The 26285-nt window shown below is 40.1% G+C and overlaps 1 protein-coding gene across 5 annotated transcripts in view; it reads left to right on the top strand.

Annotated features, from left to right (window-relative positions):
* Positions 1-26285, top strand: part of KCNQ5 (potassium voltage-gated channel subfamily Q member 5) — a 583808-nt gene that overhangs the window by 412240 nt on the left and 145283 nt on the right. For all 5 annotated transcript variants that reach the window (XM_060168259.1, XM_060168258.1, XM_060168257.1 and 2 more), the window contains exon 3: positions 20672-20798. In XM_060168259.1, the coding sequence (XP_060024242.1) occupies positions 20672-20798 (127 nt within the window). The remainder of the gene's footprint in view (positions 1-20671; positions 20799-26285) is intronic.

The following is a 26285-nucleotide window of genomic DNA, read 5'->3' as shown; positions in this document are numbered from 1 at the left end:
CCACACGGGGCTCAGGGCTTCCGCACAGGGACGTTCAGTCCATCACACTGCTTCCCAATGGCTGCCTTGTCACGGGCATCACTCCACCCACAGGAGAAATGCCACCAAGGGCAATGTAACATTTGCTGTATGGTCAGCTTGGCTGACGTTTACCCGCTTCTTAAGTCAGGGCTCTCTCTTCACTGAAATACATTGTTCCTTTGTTTTGCGGAATTTTATTTAAAATTTTATAAGTATTTTAAATTTTTATAAGTAAGAAAAACCCATTGCCCTTGCATATTTTCTTATTATAAAACTAATAGAATGGCCTCATTTTATTTCCAGTAGCAGTGTTCACTTTTACAAAAATTTTATTGGAGTATAGTTGATTTGCAATGTTGTGTTAGTTTCAGGTGTACAGCAAAGTGAATCAGTTTTATGTATACATACATCCACTCTTTTTTAGATTCTTTTCCCATAGAGGTCATTACAGAGGATTGAGTAGAGTTCCCTGTGCTATACATCAGGTCCTTGTTGTTTGTCTGTTTTATATATAGTGGTGTGTATATGTCAATCCCAATCTCCCAATTTATCCCTCCCCCCCTCTCCCCTGGTAACCGTAAGTTTGTTTTCTACATCTGTGACTCTATTTCTGTTTTGTAGATAAGTTTGTTTGTACCCCCTTTTTTTAGATTCCTCATGTAAGCGATATCATATGATATTTGTCTTTCTCTGTCTGACTTACTTCACTCAGTATGACAATCTCTAGGTCCATCCATGTTGCTGCATATGGCATTATTTCATTCCTTTAACATTTAGGTTGCTTCTATGTCCTGGCTATTGTAAATAGTGCTGCAGTGAACATTGGGGTGCGTATGTCTTTTCAAAGTATGGTTTTCTCCAGATATATGCCCAGGAGTGGGATTGCTGGATCATATGGTAGCTCAATTTTTACTTTTTTAAGGAAGCTCCATACTGTGCTCCATAATGGTTGTACCAATTTACATTGCTGCCAACAGTGTAGGAGGGTTCCCTTTTCTCTACTCCTTCTCCAGCATTTATTGTTTGTAGGTTTTCTGATGATGCCCATTCTAACTGGTGTGAGGTGATACCTCATTGTAGTTTTGATTTGCATTTCTCTAACAATTAGTGATGCTGAGCATCTTTTCAAGTGTTTGTTGGTCATCTGTATGTCTTCTTTGGAGAAATGTCTATTTAGATCTTCCACCCATTTTTTGATTGGGTTGTTTGTTTTTTTAATATTGAGCTGCATAAGCTGTTTGTATATTTTGGAAATTAATCCCTTGTCAGTTGCTTCATTAGCAAATATTTTCTCCCCTTCTGAAGGTTGTCTTTTCATTGTGTTTATATTTCCTTTGCTGTGCAAAAGCTCTTAAGTTTAATTAGGTCCCATATGTTTATTTTTATTTTCATTACTCTAGGAGGTGGGTCAAAAAAGATCTTGCTGCAATTTATGTCAAAGAGCGTTCTGCCTATGTTTTCTTCTAAGACTTTTATAGTATCCGGCCTTACATTTAGGTCTTTAATCCATTGAGCTTATTTTTGTGTATGGTATTAGAGAGTGTTCTAATTTCATTCTTTTACATGTAGCTGTTTAGTTTCCCAGCGCCACTTATTGAAGGGACTGTCTTTTCTCCATTGTATATTCTTGTCTCTTTTGTCATAGATTAGGTGACCGTAGGGGTGTGGGTTTATCTCTGGACTTTCTATCCTGTTCCGTTGATGTATATTTCTGTTTTTGTGCCAGTACCATACTGTTTTGATTGCTGTAGCTTTGTAGTATAGTCTGAAGTCAGGGAGCCTGAGTCCTCTAGCTCTGTTTTTCTTTCTCAAGATGGCTTTGGCTCTCTGTGGACTTTTGTGTTTCCAAATTGTAAAATTTTTTTGTTCTAATTCTGTGAAAAATGCCATTGTAATTTGATAGGGATTGTATTGAATCTGTAGATTGCTTTGGGTAGTATAGTCCTTTTGAAAATATTGATTCTTCCAATCCAAGACCATGGTATATCTCTCCATCTTTCTGTGTCATCTTTTCTTTCTTTCATCAGTATCTTATAGTTTTCTGAGTATAGGTCTTTTGCCTTCTTAGGTAGGTTTATTCCTAGGTATTTTATTCTTTTTGATGCGATGGTACATGGGATTGTTTCTTTAATTTCTCTTTCCAATTTTTCATTATTAGTGTATAGGAATGCAAGAGATTTCTGTGCATTAATTTTGTATCCTGCAATTTTACCAAATTCCTTGATGAGCTCTAGTAGTTTTCTGGTAGCATCTTTAGGGTTTTCTATGTATAGTATCATGTTATCTGCAGACAGTGACAGTTTAACTTCTTCTTTTCCAATTCGTATTCCTTTTATTTCTTTTTCTTCTCTGATTGCCATGGCTAGGACTTCCAAAACTGTTGAATAATAGTGGCAAGAGTGGACACTCTTGTTGTGTTCCTGATCTTAGAGGAAATGCTTTCAGTTTGTCACCATTGAGAACGATGTTTGCTGTGGGTTTGTCATATATGGCCTTTATTATGTTGAGGTAGGTTTCCTCTATGCTCACTTTCTGGAGAGTTTTCATCATATATGGGTGTTGAATTAAGGTTCATTTTAAATTTAAATTTTAAATTCTTTGGGAACAAACTACTATAGTTCTTGAGAGAAAGAAAAGCCTGTAGGATGATGAGAAATTGACAAATTAGCAACCCTAATCAAATGAAAACTTGGTTTGATTTCACTCATTTGGAAGACTCTCTTGGTGTTCCCACTTCGATCTGATTTGGGACTTCTAGCTTCAGTTCCAAGTTGCACTGGTTCTTTTGTGATTATTTGGCAAAACCTTAACAGAATGAGTATCAGGTTCAGCTCAAGGTGTGGCAAGCTGTTTTTTATTTTTCTGGCTTGGAGTTAATGCCTCAGTGTTTTTGTTCTATCCCCAGCTATACACCCACATGGCTGCATGCAGACACACCTGTACACAAACCTTAAACCAATGAAGGTGTAATTTGGTTAGGGGTGGGGGACCAAGAGGCACTTGGTGAGCCTGCCTTCTGTTCCTGCCGGGTGCACCGACAACCTGGGCGCCTCATCAGAGAGCACTGCTGCTTTGGGTCCTGCGGACCGACCCCACCCTCCTTCCCGGGCTGGCGGAGGGAAAGGTCTAAGCCATCCTTTGCCCTGATGTCAATGCGACTTTAAGGTGACACATGAACACAGAGGGATCGTCTGGTGGCTACCTCAGATCAGGTGATCATGACAGCACTGGACAACAACCAACCCATACCTCAGTGTCTAAATTCACTACTGGGGCCTCCCCCCAGCAACCAGGACATATGGGATCCCCTAGGCTGCACTGTGGGGAAGCCAGGAACATCCTCCGGTCCTGTCTACCTGCCAAGGGGTCACCTACCTCCTGCCCCTGGCCCCAACACCTGATGAAAACCTTCCCCTAGTCCTTCTTAGGTAACAAAGTGTGACTCAGTCATTCGGGATGGGACATTTTCAAACCACTCCCTTCCCTGTGCCCCTCTGAGAAACCTCTGGATAAATGAACCTCATAATATAAACGTGGTTAAATGAATTATTTTTCAGAGGGAGATTTACATTTTAATGGTGTGTAAAACTTGAAAGGACAAATTATTTATAAAGATATTTGGGGAATCAACCAACCAGTAAGGGGGAAATCTAAATTTTCCTGGTGCTCCTGAGACGAATTCTTCTACCAGTGTCTTCCTAAGCCTTCCGGCCAGTGGGGCAACCCAGTTACTGGCTTCAGAACCATCTCAACCATGGTTTACGAAGGTGGGAGCACTGGTGCCCCATCTCACCCCACTTCCACGCCCCACCCTCTGATCACCCCACTCAGTGTCCACTTAGTAAATGCTGTCACACCCTCACCACCACCCTCAGTACCAGCATGATCCTGTCCTCGACTCCATCCCTTTGGTGAAAACATTCATTTCCTCAAATTCTCTTCCAATTCACTAACAGTTAATATACCATCCCCCCAAATAAGAAGAATGTGAAGTCAAGCCAGGTTGATGATGGTGTGTTATGGCCTCTAGGTAACAGTTAGTAAGCATGTGTTGGGGTCTTTTCCTGTCCTTCGAAAAGACAAAAATTAAATGATTTACTTTTGTATTTTTATTTCCACATTCTGATTTAAGTGTTGTGCCATTTCTAGATCTTAACTTCATTTCCTCAGTATGTATTATACTAATAGAATTTTCCAAATTACAAAGAATTATAACTGCAACCCCTGTGACTGATGCCTTTCTTTGTGATTCACGGCTCAGTTTACGTCACAAATCCTTTCCCTGCAGGGGTTATGCGAGGAGGCATGCTGGCCTGCTACCCCTGTGGTACTTTAAGTATACATACAAAAAAAGGAGCAAAGGTAGCTGGAAACTGATTATGCTGATTTTCTGAGTAAGGACAGTACTTCCAATTTTGTACGTTTAATTAGCCACAGCTCTTCAAGAATTGGTGCAAATGTCATGGGGTTTACAATGTCAGCATCTCATCTTCACAAAAATGCTATTTGCTGGCATGAAAACAGAAAAAATTAATGGTCACAGCAGACAGCTTGTAGAGTAGACAAAGGTCACTGTGTTTTAATGAACAGTGCTGTTAATTAATGAGAAAACAACCAGAACATGAGCTGTTAGGCTTGTGAATTTGTACCCAAAAAATCAGTCTGTGCCTAAAACCTCTTTGAGTAACTCAAAAACAAGATAACTGCAAGAATAGAGTTTAAATCTGAAGTTATACAGCAAAGTTATACATATCAATGAAATAGCATCATATAAAGATTCTTCCTTAATAGCTAGAAAAGAGGGTTAATGCTGGTTAGTATTCTCAATGGATATTCAAAATAGAACAGAGGACTAGCTCTCCCCTGCCTCTTTTTCTTTCTTTCTTTTTTTTGGCTGCGTTGGGTCTTCGTTGCTGCGTGCGGGCTTTCTTTTTATTTGCGGCGAGCGGGGCTACTCTTCGTTGCGGTGCGCGGGCTTGTAATTGCGGTCGCTTCTCTTGTTTCAGAGCACGGGCTCTAGACGCATGGGCTTCAGTAGTTGCAGCGTGTGGCTTAGTAGTTGTGGCTCGCGCGCTCTAGAGCACAGGCTCAGTGGTTGTGGCACACGGGCTTAGTTGCTCCGCGGCATGTGGGATCCTCCCAGACCAAGGCTCGAAACCATGTCCTCTGCATTGGCAGGCGGATTCTTAACCACTGTGCCACCAGGGAAGTCCACCTCTTTGGTTTCTTAATTTCTGTATGCACTTCCTAAGTCTTTAGGAAGAATAGGAAAGGTACTCTATGTTTTACCAAAGTTCTATGAGGACAAGTGAGGAAACACTACAATTCCTTCAAGACAGGGGATTAAAATAATAAACATTGCCTTTAGTTCTGTGGAGAGATGTCAAAGCCAAGCTTCCAGGATCTTAAAAGAAGAAATACAGAACCATAGTTAATAACACCAGCTTTACGTTACAGCTTTCCTCCTAGTAGGTCAAATACTCTGATTATTATTCACTAATCTCTTTAGCAACCATTTGAATAAATAAACAGCATTAGAATGGGAGAGAATATTTGCAAACAGAGCAGCTGACAAAGGATTAATCTCCAAAATATACAAGCAGCTCATGCAGCTCAATATCAAAAAAACAAACAACCCAATCCAAAAATGGGCAGAAGATCTAAACAGACATTTCTCCAAAGAAGATATGCAGATTGCCAACAAACACATGAAAGGATGCTCAACATCACTAATCATTAGAGAAATGCAAATCAAAACTACAATGAGGTATCACCTCACACCAGTCAGAATGGCCAACATCAAAAAATGTACAAACGGGCTTCCCTGGTGGCGCAGTGGTTGAGAGTTCGCCTGCCGATGCAGGGGACGCGGGTTCGTGCCCCGGTCCGGGAAGATCCCACGTGCTGCGGAGCGGCTGGGCCCATGAGCCATGGCTGCTGAGCCTGCCCGTCTGGAGCCTGTGCTCCACAATGGGAGAGGCCACAACAGTGAGAGGCCCGCATACCGGAAAAATTTTAAAAAAAAACAACTAAAAATAGAACTACCATACAACCCAGCAATCCCACTACTGGACATATACCCTGAGAAAACCATAATTCAAAAAGAGTCATGTACCACAATGTTCATTGCAGCTCTATTTACAATAGCCAGAACATGGAAGCAACCTAAGTGTCCATCGACAGATGGATTGGTAAAGAAGATGTGGCACATATATACAATGGAATATTAGCCATAAAAAGAAACGAAATTGAGTTATTTGTAGTGAGGTGGATTCACCTAGAGACCGTCATCCTTAGTGAAGTAAGTCAGAAAGAGAAAAACAAATACCGTATGCCAACACATATATATGTAATCTTAAAAAAAAAAAAAAAGGTTCTGACAAGACAGGAATAAGGATGCAGACGTAGAGAATGGACTTGAGGACACGGGGAGGGGAAAGGGTAATCTGGGACGAAGTGAGAGAGTGGCATGGACATACATGCACTACCAAATGTAAGATAGATAGCTAGTGGGAAGCAGCCGCATAGCACAGGGAGATCAGCTCGGTGCTTTGTGACCACCTAGAGGGGTGGGATAGGGAGGGTGGGAGGGAGACGCAAGAGGGAGGAGATATGGGGATGTATGTATACATATAGCTGATTCACTTTGTTATACTGCAGAAACTAACACACCAGTGTAAAGCAGTTATACTCCAATAAAGATGTTAAAAAAAAGAAAAGCGAGAGAAAATGAGCTGATTGATCCTGAGGTACAGCAGCAAAGGCAGCAGAACCTGTGTCTCGGCTGCCCAGGAAAGGTCAGGAGAACTTCTTCCCAAATAGAAGTCATTTCAAATGAGCATAACAGATGTTTGTATTTTTAGCTGATTGGAAGATAAAATAAGGAGACCCATCCAAAGGGTCATTTGGAGCCATGAAACCAAAACACACTGAGCTCAGATCCAGTAACTGGACATGAAGAAGAATGTTTCCTCTTTGGAGGTGGCCCCACTGGGCTAGATGATGGGGAATGACTTTTTTTAATTGCATTTTTTGTGAGGTAATTGTAGGCCCACATGTAGTTGTAAGAAATAATATGGAGATATGCTATGTACACTTTACTCAGTTTCCCCAAATGATAACATTTTGTGAAACTATAGTATAATATCACGACCAGGATAATAACACTGATACAATCCACAGATCTTATTCAGATTTCCCCAGTTTTGCGTGGGGTATTTATATGTGGACATGTATGTGTTTATATGTTGGTATTTAGTTCTATACAATTTTAACACCTGTGGAGGCTCATATATCTCTGGTCACAGTCAAGACACCAAACAGTTCCATTACCACAGGATTTCTCAGGTCGTCCTTCAATAACTGCACCCACATGCTCCTTAGGATGTCAGGATGGCCGAGTGGTCTAAGGCGCCAGACTCAAGCAAGCTTCCCACATGCTCCTCTCACCCAAACACCCCTCCTCCCTCCGTCCCCGACTTGCAACAACCTCTAAGCTGTTCTGCATTTCTAAAATTTTTCAGTTTAAAAATATTTTGTAGATGGAATAACATGGTATGTAACCTTTGGGATTGCCTTTTTCCCCTCAGCATAATGCCCCAGAGATTCATCCAGATTGTTGTGTGTGTCAATAGTTTGTTCATTTTTACTGTTGAGTAGTAGTCCACGATATGGATGAACCACAGCTTGTTTAACCATTCACGTGGTCAGGACATCTGGGCTGTTTCCGGGTTTTGGTCATTATGAATAAATCCACTATGAACATTCGTGTACAGGTGTTTGTATAAACATAAGTTTTCATTTCTCTGTCATGAATGCCCAAGATTACAATTATTGAGTCATATAGTAACTGCATGTTTAATTTTATAAGAAACTATCAAGCTGTTTTCCAGAGTGGCTACATCATTTTACATTCTCACCAACAATGCACAAGAAATCTAGTTTCTGCACATTCTCTCCAGCATTTTGTGTTGGCACTATTTTTAATTTTAGCTATTCTGATGGGTATGTGTTGTTATCTTGTGTTTTAACTTGCATTTCCTACATGGCTGATGATGTTGAATATTTTTTCATGGGCTTGTTTCCCATCCATTTTCCTCTTTAGTGAAATGGCTGTTCATGTCTTTTGCTCATTTTCTAGTTGAATTGTTTTTTACTGTTGAGTTTTGAGAGTTTTAATATTTTCTAGATACTAGTACTTTGTCATATCTGTGCTTTGAGAATATTTTCTCTCAGTCTATAGTTTGTCTTTTCATCCTCTCTACTTTTTTTAATTCTTATTAGTCATCCATTTTATACACATCAGTGTATACATGTCAATCCCAATCACCCAATTCATCCCCCACCACCACCACCCCCACCACTTTCCCCCCTTGGTGTCCATACTTTCATTCTATACATCTGTGTCTCAATTTCTGCCCTGCAAACCAGTTCATCTGTACCATTTTCCTGGGTTCCACATATTTGCGTTAATATACGATATTTGTTTTTCTCTTTCTGACTTACTTCATTCTGTATAACAGTCTCTAGGTCCATTCACGTCTCTACAAATGACCCAATTTCGTTCCTTTTCATGGCTGAGTAATATTCCATTGTATATATGTCCCACAACTTCTTTATCCATTCGTCTGTTGATGGGCATTTAGGTTGCTTCCATGACCTGGCTGTTGTAAATACTGCTGCAGTGAACATTGGGGTGCATGTGTCTTTTTGAATTATGGTTTTCTCTGGGTATATGCTCAGTAGTGGGATAGCTGGGTCATATGGTAGTTCTATTTTTAGTTTTTTAAGGAACCTCCATACTGTTCTCCATCGTGGCTGTATCAATTTACATTCCAACCAACAGTGCAAGAGAGTTCCCTTTTCTCCACACCCTCTCCATCATTTGTTGTTGGTAGATTTTCTGATGATGCCCATTGTAACTGGTATGAGGTGATATCTCATTGTAGTTTTGATTCACATTTCTCTGATAATTAGTGATGTTAAGCAGCTTTTCATGTGCTTCTTGGCCATCTGTATGTCTTTGGAGAAATGTCTATTTAGGTCTTCTGCCCATTTTTGGATTGGGTTGTTTGTTTTTTTAATATTGAGCTACATGAGCTGTTTATATATTTTGAAGATTAATCCTTTGTCCATTGATTCGTTTGCAAATATTTTCTCCCATTCTGAGAGGTGTCTTTTCATCTTGTTTATGGTTTCCTTTGCTGTGCAAAAGCTTTTAAGTTTCATTAGGTCCCATTTGTTTATTTTTGTTTTTATTTCCATTATTCTAGGAGGTGGATCAAAAAAGATCTTGCTGTGATTTATGTCAAAGAGTGTTCTTCCTATGTTTTCCTGTAAGAGTTTTATAGTGTCCGGTCTTACCTTTAAGTTTCTAATCCATTTTGAGTTTATTTTTGTGTATAGTGTTAGGGAGTGTTCTAATTTCATTCTTTTACATGTAGCTGTCCAGTTTTCCCAGCACCACTTATTGAAGAGACTGTCTTTTCTCCATTGTATATCCTTGCCTCCTTTGTAATAGATTAGTTGACCACAGGTGCATGGGTTTATTTCTGGGCTCTTTATCTTGTTCCATTGATCTGTATTTCTGTTTTGTGCCAGTACCATATTGTGTTGATTACTGTAGCTTTGTAGTATAGTCTGAAGTCCGGGAGCCTGATTCCTCCAGCTCCACTTTTCTCCCTCAGGACTGCTTTGGCTATTTGGAGTCTTTTGTGTCTCCATACAGATTTTAAGATTTTTTGTTCTAGTTCTGTAAAAAATGCCATTGGTAATTTGATAGGGATTCCATTGAATCTGTAGATTGCTTTGGGTAGTATAGTCATTTTCACAATATTGATTCTTCCAATCTAAGACCATGGTATATCTCTCCATCTGTTTGTATCATCCTTACTTTCTTTCATCAGTGTCTTATAGTTTTCTGCATACAGGTGTTTTGTCTCCCTAGGTAGGTTTATTCCTAGGTATTTTATTCTTATTGTTGCAATGGTAAATGGGAGGGTTTCCTTAATTTCTCTTTCAGATTTTTCATCGTTAGTATATACGAATGCAAGGGATTTCTGTGCATTAATTTTATACCCTGCAACTTTACCAAATTCATTGTAGTTTCATTGTATTTTCTGGTACCATCTTTAGGATTATCTATGTATAGTATCATGTCATCTGCAAACGGTGACAGTTTTACTTCTTTTCCAATTTGTATTGCTTTTATTTCTTTTTCTTCTCTGCTTGCCGTGGCTAGGGCTTCCAAAACTATGTTGAATAATAGTGGTGATAGTGGACATCCTTGGCTTATTCCTGATCTTAGAGGAAATGCTTTCAGTTTTTCACCATTGGGAATGATGTTTGCTGTGGGTTTGTCATATATGGCCTTTATTATGTTGACGTAGGTTCCCTCTTTGCCCACTTTCTGGAGAGCTTTTATCATAAATGGGTGTTGAATTTTGTCAAAAGCTTTTTCTGCATCTATTGATATGATCATATGGTTTTTATTTTTCAATTTGTTAATATGGCTTATCACATTGATTGATTTGCATATATTGAAGAATCCTTGATCAAGTGGGATAAATCCCACTTGATCATGGTGTATGATCCTTTTAATGTGTTGTTGGATTTTCTTAGTATTTTGTTGAGGATTTTTGCATGTATATTCATCAGTGATATTGGTCTGTAATTTTCTTTTTTTGAAGTATCTTTGTCTGGTTTTGATATCAGAGTGATGGTGGCCTCATAGAATGAGTTCGGGAGTGTTCCTTCCTCTGCAATTTTTTGGAAGAGTTTGAGAGCGATGGGTGTTAGCTCTTCTCTAAATGTTTAATAGAATTCACCTGTGAAGCCATCTGGTCCTGGACTTTTGTTTGTTGGAAGATTTTTAATCACAGTGTCAATTTCATTACTTATGATTGGTCTGTTCATATTTTCTATTTCTTCCTAGTTCAGTCTTGGAAGCTTATACCTTTCTAAGAATTTGTCCATTTCTTCCAGGTTGTCCATTTTATTGGCATAGAGTTGCTTGTAGTAGTCTCTTAGGATGCTTTGTATTTCTGCGGTGTCTGTTGTAACTTCTCCTTTTTCATTTCCAATTTTATTGATTCTAGTTCTCTCCCACTTTTTCTTGATGAGTCTGACTAAAGCTTTATCAATTTTGTTTATCGTCTCAAAGGACCAGCTTTTAGTTTTATTGATCTTTGCTATTGTTTTCTTTGTTTCTATTTCATTTATTTCTGCTCTGATCTTTATGATTTCTTTTCTTCTACTAACTTTATGTTGTTTGTTCTTCTTTCTCTAGTTCCTTTAGGTGTAAGGTTAGATTGTTTATTTGAGATGTTTCTTGTTTCTTGAGGTATGCTTGTATTGCTATAAACTTCCCTCTTAGAACTGCTTTTGCTGCATCCCATAGGTTTTGGCTCGTCCTGTTTTCATTGTCATTTGTCTCTAGGTATTTTTTGATTTCCTCTTTGATTTCTTCAGTGATCTCTTGGTTATTTAGTAACATATTGTTTACCCTCCATTTGTTTGTGTTTTTTATGTTTATTCCCTGTAATTCATTTCTAATCTCATAGCGTTGTGGTCAGAGAAGATGCTTGATATGATTTCAATTTTCTTAAATTTACTGAGGCTTGATTTGTGACCCAAGATGTGATCTATCCTGGAGAACGTTCCATGTACACTTGAGAGGAAAGTGTAATCTGCTGTTTGGGGATGGAATGTCCTATAAATATCAATTAAATCTTTCTGGTCTATTGTGTCATTTAAAGCTTGTGTTTCCTTATTAATTTTCATTTTGGATGATCTGTCCATTGGTGTAAGTGAGGTGTTAAAGTCCCCCACTATTACTGTGTTATTGTTGGTTTCCTCTTTTAGAGCTGTTAGCAGTTGCTTTATGTATTGAGGTGCTCCTATGTTGGGTGCATATATTTATAATTGTTATATCTTCTTCTTGGATTGATCCCTTGATCATTATGTAGTGGCCTTCCTTGTCTCTTGTAACATTCTTTATTTTAAAGTCTATTTTATCTGATGTGAGTATTGCTACTCCAGCTTTCTTTTGATTTCCATTTGCGTGGAATATCTTTTTCCATCCCTTTACTTTCAGTTTGTTTGTGTCCCTAGGTCTGAAGTGGGTCTCTTGTAGACAGCATATATATGTGTCTTGTTTTTGTATCCATTCAGCAAGCCTGTGTCTTTTGGTTGGAGCATTTCTTCCATTCACGTTTAAGGTAATTATCGATATGTATGTTCCTATGACCATTTTCTCAATTATGGGTTTGTTTTTGTAGGTCCTTTTCTTCTCTTGTGTTTCCCACTTAGAGAACTTCGTTTAGCATTTGTTGTAGAGCTGGTTTGGTGGTGCTGAATTATCTTTGCTTTTGCTTGTCTGTAAAGCTTTTGATTTCTCCATGGAATCTGAATGAGACCCTTGCCGGGTAGAGTAATCTTGGTTGTAGGTTCTTCCCTTTCCCCACTTGAAGTATATCATGCCACTCCCTTCTGGCTTGTAGAGTTTCTGCTGAGAAATCAGCTGTTAACCTTATGGGAGTTCCCTTGTATGCTATTTGTCATTTCTCTCTTGCTGCTTTCAATAATTTTTCTTTGTCTTTAATTTTTGCCAATTTGATTACTATGTGTTTCGGCGTGTTTCTCCTTGGGTTTATCCTGCCTGGGACTCTCTGCACTTCCTGGCTATTTCCTTTCCCATGTTAGGGAAGTTTTCAACTGTAATCTCTTCAAGTATTTTCTCAGGTCCTTTCTCTCTCTCTTCTCCTTCTGGGACCCCTATAATGCGAAGGTTGTTGCTTTTAATGTTGTCCCAGAGGTCTCTTAGGCTGTCTTCATTTCTTTTCATTCTTTTTTTTTTTTTTCTTTTCGCAGCAGTGAATTCCACCATTCTGTCTTCCAGGTCACTTATCCGTTCTTCGGCCTCAGGTATTCTGCTATTGATTTCTTCTAGTGTAGTTTTCATTTCAGTTGTTGTATTGTTCATCTCTGTTTGTTTGTTCTTTAATTCTTCTAGGTCTTTGTTAAACATTTCTTGCATCTATTCCATCTTTGCCTCCATTCTTTTTCCAAGGTCCTGGAACATCTTCACTATCATTATTCTGAATTCTTTTTCTGGAAGGTTGCCTATCTCCACTTCATTTAGTTGTTTTTGTGGGGTTTTATCTTGTTCCTTCATCTGGTAAATAGCCCTCTGCCTTGTCATTCCTGTCTGTCTTTCTGTGAATGTGGGTTTTTTTTCCACAGGCTGCAGGATTGTAGTTCTTCTTGCTCCTGCTGTCTGCCCTCTGGTGGATGAGGCTATCTAAGGGGCTTGTGCAAGTTTCCTGATGGGAGGGACTGGTAGAGTCCCTGGGTAGTGCTGGGTGTTGCTCTGGTGGGCAGAGCTCAGTAAAACTTTAATCTGTTTGACTGCTAATGGGTGGGGCTGAGTTCCCTCCCTGTTGGTTGTTTGGTCTGAGGCGACCCAACACTGTAGCCTACCCAGGCTCTTTGGTGGGGCTAATGGCGGACTCTGGGAGGGCTCATGCCAAGTACTTCCCAGAACTTCTGCTGCCAGTGTTCTTGTCCTCATGGTGAGACAGAGCCACCCCCCACCTCTGCAGGAGACCCTCCAACACTAGCAAGTATGTCTGGTTCAGTCTCCCCTGGGGTCACTGCTCCTTCCCCTGGGTCCCGATGCGCACACTACTTTGTGTGTGCCCTCCATGAGTGGAGTCTCTGTTTCCCACAGTCCTGTCGAAGTCCTGCAATCAAATCCCACCAGCCTTCAAAGTCTGATTCTCTAGGAATTCCTCCTCCCATTGCTGGACCCCCAGGTTTGGAAGCCTGACATGGGGCTCAGAACCCTCGCTCCTGGGGGTGGACTTCTGTGGTATAAGTGTTCTCCAGTCTGTGAGTCACCCAGCCAGCAGTTGTGAGATTTGATTTTATTGTGATTGCACCGCTCCTACCATCTCATAGTGGCTTCTCCTTTGTCTTTGGATGTGGGGTGTCTTTTTTGGTGAGTTCCAGTGTCTTCCTGTCAATGATTGTTCAGCAGTTAGTTGTGATTCTTGTGCTCTCGCAAGAGGGAGTAATCCTCTCTAATTTTGATGAAGTTCAATTTATCAATTTTTCCTTTCCTTACTTATGCTTTTGGTGTAAAGTCAAAGAACTCTTAGCTCAATTCCTAAAATTTTTCTCTTATGTTTTTTACTAAAAGTTGTACAGTTTTAACACTTAAGCCCATGATCCATTTTGAATCAATTTTTGTGTAAAGTGTGAGATATAGATAGAGGTTCATTTTATTGTATATGGATGTCCAGTTGTCCCAGCACTGATTATTGAAGGGCTATTTCTTCTTCCTTTGAATTACTTATGTACCTGTATCAAATAATCCATTGAGCATGTTTGTCTGAGTGTATTTCTAGGTTCTCTGTTGTGCTCCATCATTCTCTATGTGTCTGTCCCTCTGCCAAGACCACACAGTCCTGATTATTAGAGCTACTTAGTGGGCCTTAATATCAGATACAGTGATTCCTCCCACTTCATTCTCTTTTTTCAGGATTATTTTTAGCTATTCTAGGGCCTGTGCCTTTCCACATCAACTTTAGAAGAAGTTTCTTTATGTCTACAAAAAAAAAAGAAAAAACTTGCTAGGAGTTTGATAGGAATTTCATTAAACCTACACATCAATTTGGGAAGAGCTGACATCTTTATTATGTTGAATCTTCCAATTCATGAACACGGTATTTCCATTTACTTAGGTCTCGTCTGCTTTCTTTAACCAACATTTTATAATTTTCAGCCTGCGTACCCTGTACAGGTTTGTTAAGTGCATAGCTAAACATTTAATTTCTTTGGAATGATCGTAAATAATATTGTGCTTTTAATTTTGGCTTCCACATCCTTACTGTTAGTATGCAGACATCTGATTGGTTTTTGTATATTGATCTTGTATCTTGCAACCTTACTGAACTCACTGATTATTTCTAAGTCTTTTGGTAGATTCCTTGAGATTTTCTCTGTAGACAGTCATGCATCTGCAAATATAGACTATTTTATGTCTGTCTTTCCAGTTGTATGCCTTTTATTTCTTTTACTTGCCTTATTGCAGTGACTATATTACACAACTATGTTGAATAAGAGTGATGAAACTAACATCTTTCTGTGTTCTTGATTTTTGGAGAAAAGCTTTCAGTCTTTCATCATTAAGTATGACATCAGCTCTAAGGGTTTTGTAGATTCTATTTATCAATTTGAGATGGTAAACCTCTATTTCTGACTTTCTGAGAGTTTTTATCATGAATGGGAAAATTGAATATCCATATGCAGAAGAATGAAATTGGACCCTTATCTCACACCACATACAAAAGTCAACTCAAAATGGACGAAAGACTTAAACGTAAGGCCTGAAACTATAATACTATTAGAAGAAAATATAGGGAAGGAGCTTTTTTTTTTTAATTTTTATTGAGTATAGTTGATTTACAACATTGTGTTAGTTTTAAGTGTACAGCAAAGTGAATCTATTATACATATACATATATCCACTCTTTTTAAGGCTCTTTTCCCATATAGGCCATTACAGAGTACTGAGTAGAGTTCCCTGTGCTATACAGTAGGTCCTTATTGGTTATCTTATATATAGTAGTGTGTATATGTCAATCCCAATTCTTCCAGTTTATCCCTCCCCACCCCTTTACCCCTGGGTAACCATAAGTTTATTTTCTACATCTGTAGCTCTATTTCTGTTCTAAGATAAGTTCATTTGTACCCTTTATTTAGAGTCCACATATAAGTGATATCATATGATACTTGTCTTTCTCTGTCTGACATAGAGAAGAAGCTTCTTGACATTGGTCTGGGCAATGTTTTTTTTTTGTTTTTTAATTAAGGTATAGTTGATGTACAATATTATATAAATTTCAGGTGTACAACATAATGATTCACAGTTTTGAAGGTTATATTCCCTTTATAGTTATTATAAAATATTGGCTCTATTCCCTGTGTTGTACTATATATCCTGGTAGCTTATTTATTTTATACTTAGTAGTTTGTGCCTCTTAATCCCCTACCCCTATCTTGTCCCTCCCCGCATCCCTCTCCTCATTGGTAACCACTAGTTTGTTCTCTATATTGGTGAGTCTGTTTATTGTTATATCCACTAGTTAGTTTTATTTTTCAGATTCCAGTCATAAGTGATATCATACAGAATTTGTCTTTTGGGTTTTTTTATATGACTCCAAAATCACAAAAAACAAAAACAAAAATAAATACGTGGGATTGCATCTAACTTAAAATCTTCTGTACATAAAAGGAAATGATCAACAGAGTGAAGACACAACCTCTGGGATGGGAGAAGACATTTTCACACCAAACATCTGATAAGAAGTTAATATCCAAACATATACGGACCTTCCATAACTCAATAGCAAAAAATAAAATAAAATAACCTGATTTAAAAATGGGCAACAGGTATTATGAAAAGGTGTCCAACATCACTAATCATCAGAAATGTAAATCAAAACCATGAAGATTGGGATTGACATATACACACTACTATGTGTAAAATAGATAACTAATAAGAACCTACTGTGTAGCACAGGCAACTCTATTCAAAACTCTGTAATGACCTATACGGGAAAAGAATCTGAAAGAGTGGATATATGTACATGTATAACTGATTCACTTTGCTGTACACCTGAAACTAACACAACATTGTAAAGCAACTAAAAATTAATTAAGAAAAAAAAGCACAATGAGGTATCACCTCATATGTGTTAGAATGGCTATTATCAAAAAGATAACAAGTGCTGGAGAGGGTGTGGAGAAAAGGGAACCCTCGTGCACTGTTGGTGGGAATGTAAATTGTTGCAGCCACTACGAAGAACAGTATGGAGGTTCCTCAGGAAATTAAAAATAGAGCTACCAGCAAGCCACTTCTGGTCCTATATCCAAAGGAAGTGAGGTCAGGATCTCAAAGAGATGTCTGCACCCTCATGTTCATTGCAGCATTATTCACAATAGCCAAGATGTGGAAACAACCTTAGTGTCCATCAGTGGACAAACGAATAAAGGAGATGTGAGATAGATAGGTAGACAGACAGAGACGGGAGTATTAGTCAGCCTTAAAAAAGAAATCCTGCCATTTGCAATAACATGGATGAATTGGGAGGACGTTATGCTAAGTGAAATAAGTCTGACAGAGAAACACAAATACTGCATGTTCTCACTTACATGTGGAATCTAAAAAGTCAAACTCATAAAAACAGAAAGTAGAATGATTGCCAGGGACTGGAAGGTGGGCAAGAAGGAGAGATACTGGACAAAGGGCACCAAGTTTCAATTATGCAGGATGAATAAGTCCTGGAGACCTAACATACAGCCTGGTGACTATAGTTAACAGTAGTGTTAGCGTGTCCTGGAAATTTGCTAAGCGATTAAATTTTAAGTGTTCTCACCAAAAAAAAAAAAAAAAAAAAAGTTACCTATGTGAGGTGATGGATATGTTAATTAGCTTGATTATGGTAAACATTTCACAATGTCTATGTACATCAAAACATCGCATGGTACAGCTCACATATACAGAACTTTTATTTGTCAATTATATCTCAACAAAGTGGGGAAATGAAAAAAGAGAAAAGGTGCTCTTCTCACAATTCCATTCCCCACCAGGTCTGACTGTCAGATTTGGAATCCTTTCCCCTCTCTTTCTCAATAGCACTTTGTTCCTTTTAATTGAAATAAGATGGAAATTTCAGGAAACAAAGAGACAGAATCTGGTCAAAGTGGTTTTCATGCTTTTGCTCCCAATCGAATCAGCTCAAGTCTTGGGAGGGAGCATCCCCACGTCCTATAGCTCCGGGCCTGAGGGAAATGCTGCACAGACACCTCCCTGCTGCTCACTCGGTGACCAGAGAGTTTGAGGTTATCGCTCACTAAGTCTAAAACCAGGCCCTCATAAAGAATACTAAGGAATGTTCTAGTAGGAGAGAATTCTGACCCTAGTCTTACTTCTCCGAGGCAGAAACTGTGACCCTGTAGTGAAATCCAATTACAACTTCCTCTTGCTTTATTTGGAAATGAAGGATTTTTCCCAACATAATTAAAAAAAAAAATTCAAGAGGCAATATTCCTGAACAAGGGACGCTGAATAAAGAATTTGTAGATGTAATTTATCTGCCTCAGGATATGACATAGAAATGATGCAGTGAGGTCCTACCTTCCTAAAGTAATAGGATGTTACTTTATTCTAATATTCTTTATTCATATCTAAAGATTATTGGCCATACATTGGCTGGTAGCAGCTATTCCCATGAAAAAGTAAAATCATTCTACTGTAGTGCCGGTTGCTCAGGCCACATCTGGGATTTTCTTAGCTATCCCTGATAATAGGACCCCACAAGTGGAGTGCCAGACTTCCTGGCTCAAGTAGGAGGTGGCGGCCGGGATAAAATGGCCCTGCCATTAAATGTGCACTGGACACACGGCTGCTGGGCACCTGGGGCCTCAGCTCTGTATGAGGAAAGAGAAGGATTAAAACAAGCCTGGCCTCCCCAGGGTTCACTCCCAGCTCTTCCTAACGTGGCACTTCAGCCACCTTAATGAATGAATAAACTCAACTACCTAGATATATACTCAAAACTAAAAGCAAAACAAAACAAAACCCTGATATCATGAATGAGTGTGCATTGACCATGGCTTTAATTATCTGCATAAAGTCATCTGCGGAGATTTAGCCCACGGGTAGTTTTAAGTCACTGTAAGTAAGCAGCCATGATATTGGAGATTTATTTCCCATGATGAGAAATATTTGTGGGTTACTTAGTGCAAAATAACAGAAGGAGAGAATGATGTATCTCTACTAGGCATTTCAAAAGTGCAATATATCATCACATGCTCTAACTGAAGAAACAGACATTTGCCGGAAACTTGCAACAAAAATGCCATTTTTCTAAATTTGATAACAGTTTTTATCTTGGGACGTGGGAGGATGGGGAGTGGCTTAGGACTACTTTGTACACTCAACACGTCTGTGATGTTTAGAGACTTTAATAAAAACCATGTATCACTTTTATAATTAAGCAGTTATAACAAAAATCAAGTAATAAATATTGTTGTACATCATAAATGCTGACTCAACCGTTGTTTAAAAACGAGAGAGATTTTAAAAAAAACAAAACAAGAGAGGGAATTTTTTTTTTCTTTTTTTTTTTGTGATACACGGGCCTCTCACTGCTGTGGCCTCTCCCGTTGCGGAGCACAGTCTCTGGACGTGCAGGCTCAGTGGCCATGGCTCACGGGCCCAGCCGCTCCGCGGCATGTGGGATCTTCCCGGACCGGGGCACGAACCCGTGTCCCCTGCATCGGCAGGCGGACTCCCAACCACTGCGCCACCAGGAAAGCCCAAGAGAGGGAAATATGTTTAAAGGAAAACAAATCAAATGTGATAAACTCAGTGCCTGCCCCTATAGAGGGGCAACAAGGTGACTGTGACAGGTCTGCTCCAGAGGTGCTTTCTTCTGACAGAGTCCGGTGGTTTCTCAGTCTGTGACCCACATTTAATGAGCCTCTTTAGTTGGCCTTCTCCAGGGTTCACTCACAACTCTTACTAGATAATCTCAAAGCCCTCCTGCTGGAGCAAGTGTTATTTTCAAGGCAGCTGTCACCAAAGGGCAGCCTAATAATTAACAAGCATCAGATCCAGAGGCTTCAGGGTCTCATTTCTGGCAAAGAATGTATGTGCCACACACAATAACACTGTCAAAACTTGCTGTCTTATAAGGAGATTTTGACATCGTAACAAAAGAACTCAGTATCCTCCTAAATACTAACTTCTCTGAGAACAACTCTTAAGGGCTCAGGGATTATGTCACTCCTTGCAACAAAATGAGGGTCTGTTTTCTGTAAAACTGTGAAGCTGTGTTTTCAGGGTTTGCTCTTTCATTTCAGATATTTCACGTTACCAGGTTCTAAGGTCAATTGCACTATACAGTCAGCTCTCCTTACCTGCAGGTTCCACATCCACAGATGCAACCAACCGTAGATAGAAATATTTGAAAAAAAAATTCCAGAAAGTTCCAAGAAACAAAACTCGAACTGCATGCCAGCAACTATTTGCAAATCATTTACATTGTATTAGGTATTGTAAGTAATCTAGAAATGACTTAAAGTATATGGAAGGATGTGTGTAGGTTTTATGTAAACACTACTCCATTTTATATAAGGGGCTTGAACATCTGAGGATTTTGGTGTCCATGGGGTCCTGGAACCAGTCTCGAGGGACTGTGTATTCCAGACAAGGGGATCCGTAATTCAGCCTGCATATTTAGAATTAAAACAGACTCCTAAACTTCCAAAACTTTAGAGACTTGAAGAGGAATAGCATTCCATGATAGGAAATACAATGTGCATGATAGGAAGTACAATAACATTCCATGATAGGAAATACAATGTCCATGATAGGAAATACAATGTGCGTGATAGGAAATACAATTCCGATGTTCTCTGGGTTTAGCTTGATTTGGAGAAAAGGCGATGTTAACTTCAGGCTTTAACAACCAGATATTTTAGATGAAGTGCCTGCATGTCCGGAAATATCCACAGAGCTTGCTGCTGTGGTTTGATCCGTAATACCTCTCTCTGACATGTGCCTCATTTGATGTTTTAGGAGTTTGTGATGATCGTTGTCTTTGGTTTGGAGTTCATCATTCGAATCTGGTCTGCAGGCTGCTGTTGCCGGTACAGAGGATGGCAAGGAAGACTGAGATTTGCCCGGAAGCCCTTCTGTGTTATAGGTGAATATCAAAGTCCTGGATACCTAGATTTATGCCACCGCATCCTTTTCTTCATCTGTTTCCGGTATCGCAGCATTTAGTTAATGTTAAAAGCTAACATTCATGGATTATTCACCATGGGCCAGCAATCTCGTGTTTTGAAAATGCTGACTCATTTAATCCTCTTCATAACATGATGAGGTAGGTATTTTTATTATCCCCATTTTAAGATGAAGAAATTGGGGCACAGAGAGGTGAAGTGAGTTGCTAAAAGTCATGCAGGTGGTTAGTGGTGGAGCTGGGATTTGAGCCAGATGGTCTGGCTCTAAAATACGCACTTGTGTCAGGTTAAGTTATGATGAAATACATGGTTCTCGAGTGTCGCCCTGAGTTTGGGAGCATTGGTTTCACTAAGTGTAAAGACCCCTTTTTGCTCTACAGTGTAAGCAGCACCTCTTCTATGCTCTTGCTCTGCTGGGGCGTATAAGTGTAGTTGTCTGGGTAAAGCCTGTTAATGAGCATGCCTCAAGAATAATTACAAGTATGTGTATGCACTGTAACTGTTAGACCTGATAAAGTGTTTATCCTCTGAAATGTGAGTCCCCACCCTACAGTCCCCGAATCAATACCACATCCCTGCAGCTCCCTGGCTGCTGTCCTTTCGAAGAGATTCCATTCACCTGGGTACCAGCCTGAAATTATAAAACATCCCAGAGTTAAGATCTGGCACCTCCAAGTAATATACTTAAAAGTGGATCATAAAATTGAAAACCTTAGTCAATTATATCTCAATTTTCAATTAATCGATTAAGTTTTTAAGTAAGTTGTCTACATCATGGCCCTTTATCCCTAAATATTTCAGTGTGGGTTTTCCAAAATAAGGACATTCTTTTACCTAACCTTCCATAAATTGGACATTAACACAATACCTTAACTAATCTGCTGGTTGTATCGCAGTTTTGCCAGTTGACCCAATAATGTCATTTGTAGCATTTTCCCTCCAGGGCGGGACCCAGGCTGGGTCACAACTGTGTCTGGTCATCACGCTTCTTTGGTCTCATTCGTCTAGAACCGCTCGTCAGCCTTTCTCTGTCTTTCCCAACACTGACATTTTTGAAGAATTTGGCCTGTTTTTAAGAAATAGAATGTTATTCCTTTGGGGAAAGAAAAAGAAAACCCTGTATACAAAAGCTTGTCGTTGTTGTTGATGTTGTAGTTGCTGCTGTTATTCAGCAGCTACGTTTGGTTTTCTTGCTCTTTTTTCCTTCCCACTTCTTTGGTAGCCATTCAAATCCAAATGCTGAAAGTTCTCGGTGAGGTTTACTTATTTCAACTATTTCCAATCTGAGAAAGTGGGGTTTTTATTTACAAGCTAGTTTAGACTGAGCTCTTCATCAGCAGCTGGTTTGCCGTTTTGTTTCAGGAGTTGGGAATTGTTGAGCACCTTTAGTTTCCTCCCTAACCCCTGTTCCTTAAGGAAGAAGTAGAGAAACCCCCTCCACGGGGACGGTAAGAGGAACCCTTTGGCCCATATTTCTTCCCAGTGCGGTGTGAGTGGCGCACGTCCTGGGCACAGGAAAGCGGGAGGGCTCCCCACACGCATGCATGTTTCCGGAGCCACCATTCCTTCAACCAGACATTATGGACATGGGGCTGTGTGTGAAGCCCTGCGGTTACCACAGTGAATCTAGTGCAATTCTAAGTTACATCAACCTTGAAACATCTTGTTTGGCCTTCACTAACGCAGTCTGTTTGTCCGGCTGCCCCTCTTCTGCCAGAGAGGCGTGGAGGAAAGTGGGCGCCAACGCCCAGCCTTGCGGGTCCATCCAGCCCCTCGGGTGCATCAGTGAAGGCACTTGATTTTCCTCTGGAGGTTTTTCCTCTTTTTTAATTCCCTGCTCAAGCTACACCACAAAACACTGTAACTCGATGTGGAATTACGGCACAAGAACTTCCTGTCCTATGAGGGACCCAAACAAAACCATTCACAAGGCAGATGGTTTGGCCAGGGCTCACTCGGCTTCTACAGGATAAGGTTGGTTCACGGATGACTGCAGGAACGTTCCATTCCAGGCTTTAAAACCAATTTAAAATTGGTTTTATTCCAATTCCAGAGGCAATGCCAATGTATTTCTGGCTTCTAAGCTAAAAAGCAGATTCTTTCCCAGACGCCTGCTGCCCTTTGATAGCTGTTCTCAGCTACAGATACATCAGCATAACTTAGTCCTTTAATCTTTCTCTTCCTGTCTCGGATCCGTTCAGGCCTTGGTGTAACGCATGGTTCTGAAGACTACGTTGTCGTCGTTGTCTGTAACTTAGCCACCTTTGAGCCTGTCAACTGTGACCGTACAGATTTAGTGTGACATGGTTTAGGTGTGGCTGGAGTTTAGTTACCTCTTCAGGCCTTTTCTTCGTTTGGATATTTGACCTCTAGTGAATCTATTGCTTTGGAAGAAAATTTCACGGATAAATATATCATGAATCCCCATTAGAACAAAAACAAGATTTGTACTTACATTTAGGATAACTATGCACTTTTCAGTCTTTTTTTTGAGGTACATGTAATGGTTTGATTCATGGTCCAGACGAAGCAATGAAATAGTGAAACGTGTTCAAACGTGGGTCTTGAGGATGAGGTCAGTAAGATGTAACCTACACAGAGGAACCGAGGTCACCTGCCTGACGGCGGCAGGCTGTAGCACGTGGCTGCTGGGGCCCTTTCTAGGCCTGCTTAATAGGCCCATAAAAAATGATTGATGTCAGGGGTTAAATGATAAAGCAAAATGTAAAGTGAACCCTGGATTTCCCTTGTTTTGCCTAATTTACCGTGGCAAAGTGGACAAGGAAGTAGCATTTCCCTCATCTGTCCATGACAACTGTTGTGAGTTTGGAAATGTAGCTAACCTCTCTCAAGACTCCATGTGTCTGTAAGATTTGGTTACTCTGAACATGCCAAATACACACGGAACACTTTTAGAAGGCTTGAGCATTCAAGAAAGGAGCCAGAGAAGACTGGTAGCCTGGCCGCGCCTGCAGCACGGGGAGTGCTTTCTGGAAGCCCCCCGGTGTTGCTCTCTCCAGCCGAAACAGACCAAAGCTTCTACAGCCGTCACCTAGCGAGCCCTGCAGACCAACTGTTAGTATTTGGACACAAGGTGATAGAGGCCCACGAGCCGATTCCCAAAGACTGCAGAACTTCCCCTCCTGACCTGCCCACCCCTCCACCCCTGCACTGGAGCCAGAACCAGGGCATTTCCAAATATTGTTGATTTGAGAAATCATAAAATCATTGTATTCTTAGGTTTGAAAAACATACCTTAAACAACTGTAACCTAAGGGAAGAAAAAAAAATCTATTCAATTGTTTTTTAATTAGATGCTCTCTTTCATTACCATGTTGATTTATTTCTGCTTGATTTGAGGAGTTTGCTTTGAAAATTGGTAAAAGCTTATCTTGAATTACAAAATTCTTCCTTATACCTATGCATTCAATTTACATCTCTCCCCTAAGACGCTGTTGAAATAACATTTCTACATACGTCTGGGGGCCATAATCGCTGCCCTACGACTGGGAGAGTCAAGTACATTTGGAGATATCTAATGAGCTGCCCTCATTTACCTGGACTGGCTGCTTTCTGATTTCTCTACATTCAAACACAACTCATTCACTCGTGACCTCAGTATTGAGAACGTGTGAAATAACCTCGAAAACTGAGTTCACAGTCACTCCTTTTCTAACTTCCATAAATGACCTACCTGAAAGTTGCAAACCGTACCAAAGGCTGGTGCCTAGATCACGATGATGAGCCTGATCTGTCAGGAGGCCAACCAATTTCCTGTAGCTGCGGCTTTTCTGGATGCCCCAGTGACTCTGTCTAGAGACATATGTAACAGGGCCGTACTTCTCAGTCTTGCAGTGCATTTCAGGGAAGCAGAAAACACCAGCCTGTGGTTAATCGTGGATCTGTATTTGATGCTAAATATAAGTCGGTTTTTAATTGCTATTTTAGCAGTTCTCCTTCAGTGTAATATTTCCCCAAGAGGACGAAAGAGGCAAACCTCAGCACGGATATTTCGCCCTGAATGGAGCATATATGCCTTTGACATGAGATAACAGTCACTCCTGAAAATGCCAACAAGTGTATTTTTTTAATGAGAAGAAAATAACCAGTGTCTTCTTTGGCTAAAACAAAATTGCAGCCTTTATTAAAATCAACCACACAGCCAAGGCCACTCTCATATATCTGTGAGTTCATCCTGTTAAAAGGCAGCTTCAGCTGCTAATGTGTTGGAAAGCTGTATCAGGGACTCTCAGACTGCCACTGGCTCTGAACTGAAGATTGAGACACCATTTTTCTACCTCTCCAGGTTCTCCCTCTTTGGTTCCAAGAGACATACTCTTCAACTGTGTCATTTTCTACACCTTCTAATCTCCTCTGCCCTTTAGTAGAAGTTATATTCTCTTGGGTTATTTCCTGTCAGTCATATACTCTTCTGCTGTTTCTCTTTCCATCTAAGTGTTCAAACTCCAGTGCATGTGGTCACCTCCATGTGGTTAACTGGACCATCTGAGGACCATTGAACCCTGTTGGGTTGATTGACCACAGAACATTAGAGCCATTTCAATCCTTCTAATTAATAAGAGCTGATATTTATTGAGACTTGCTACGTGATGGGTACTGCTCTTGAACTCTATAAATATTGTCTTATTTAATCCTACATGAGTTTTATAATATCCTTCTTAAGGATGAGGAAGTAAGCTAAGGCTTAAGAAACTTGTCCAAAGTTAGAAAGATGGTGAATGAAAGAACCAGGATTTCAGTCTAGGAAAATATACCTACCTGATGAGCTGTTTTCACTCACAACACTTCTGACACTTAACGTGTGGCGGTTTTTCCTCACACCAGCCAATTCGCCAACTTTCCGGACACCAACTTGGTGTTCAACAACTCAATACAATCCTGACACTAACAACTGGTATTAGCACAGACCCCACAGGTTCAGGGTTTAATCCCACAGGACTTTCCCTCCTCGACATCAGATGCCAGCCACAGTGAGGTGCTCAGGCTAACACACTTCTGCCTGGCTGACTACAGTTGGGGGGCTCCAGTAACTCCCCACCTCACTAGAATGACACAGAACTCAAGAAAGTGCTGTAGCTTATATGATATTATATTATATTATATTAATATTATAGCTATAATCCAAGAACAGCAGCCAAATGGAAGAGGCACACAGGGCAGGTATTTGGGGCCAAGGACTGGGTAACATGCAGTTTCCGTGCCCTCACCAGGCTCCCCGCCTCCCAGCACCCATATGTTTACCAACCCAGACACTTTCCAGTACCCATGGTTTAGAGATTTTCATGGAGCTTTTACTCCAAAGACACAAGTGATTAAATCATTGGCTACTGGTGATGGAACTCCATCTCCAGGCTCCTTTCCCTCCCCAGAGGTGCAGGGTGGGGCTGGCCCTCTCATCACGCCTTTGTCTTTCTGGTCACCAGCCC

The sequence above is a fragment of the Lagenorhynchus albirostris genome, chromosome 12, assembly GCF_949774975.1.
Source record: "Lagenorhynchus albirostris chromosome 12, mLagAlb1.1, whole genome shotgun sequence".
Classification (NCBI taxonomy): Eukaryota; Metazoa; Chordata; class Mammalia; order Artiodactyla; family Delphinidae; genus Lagenorhynchus; species Lagenorhynchus albirostris.
The sequence above is the reverse complement of the archived record's forward strand: the minus strand, read 5'-3'. Positions and strand labels throughout refer to the sequence as shown.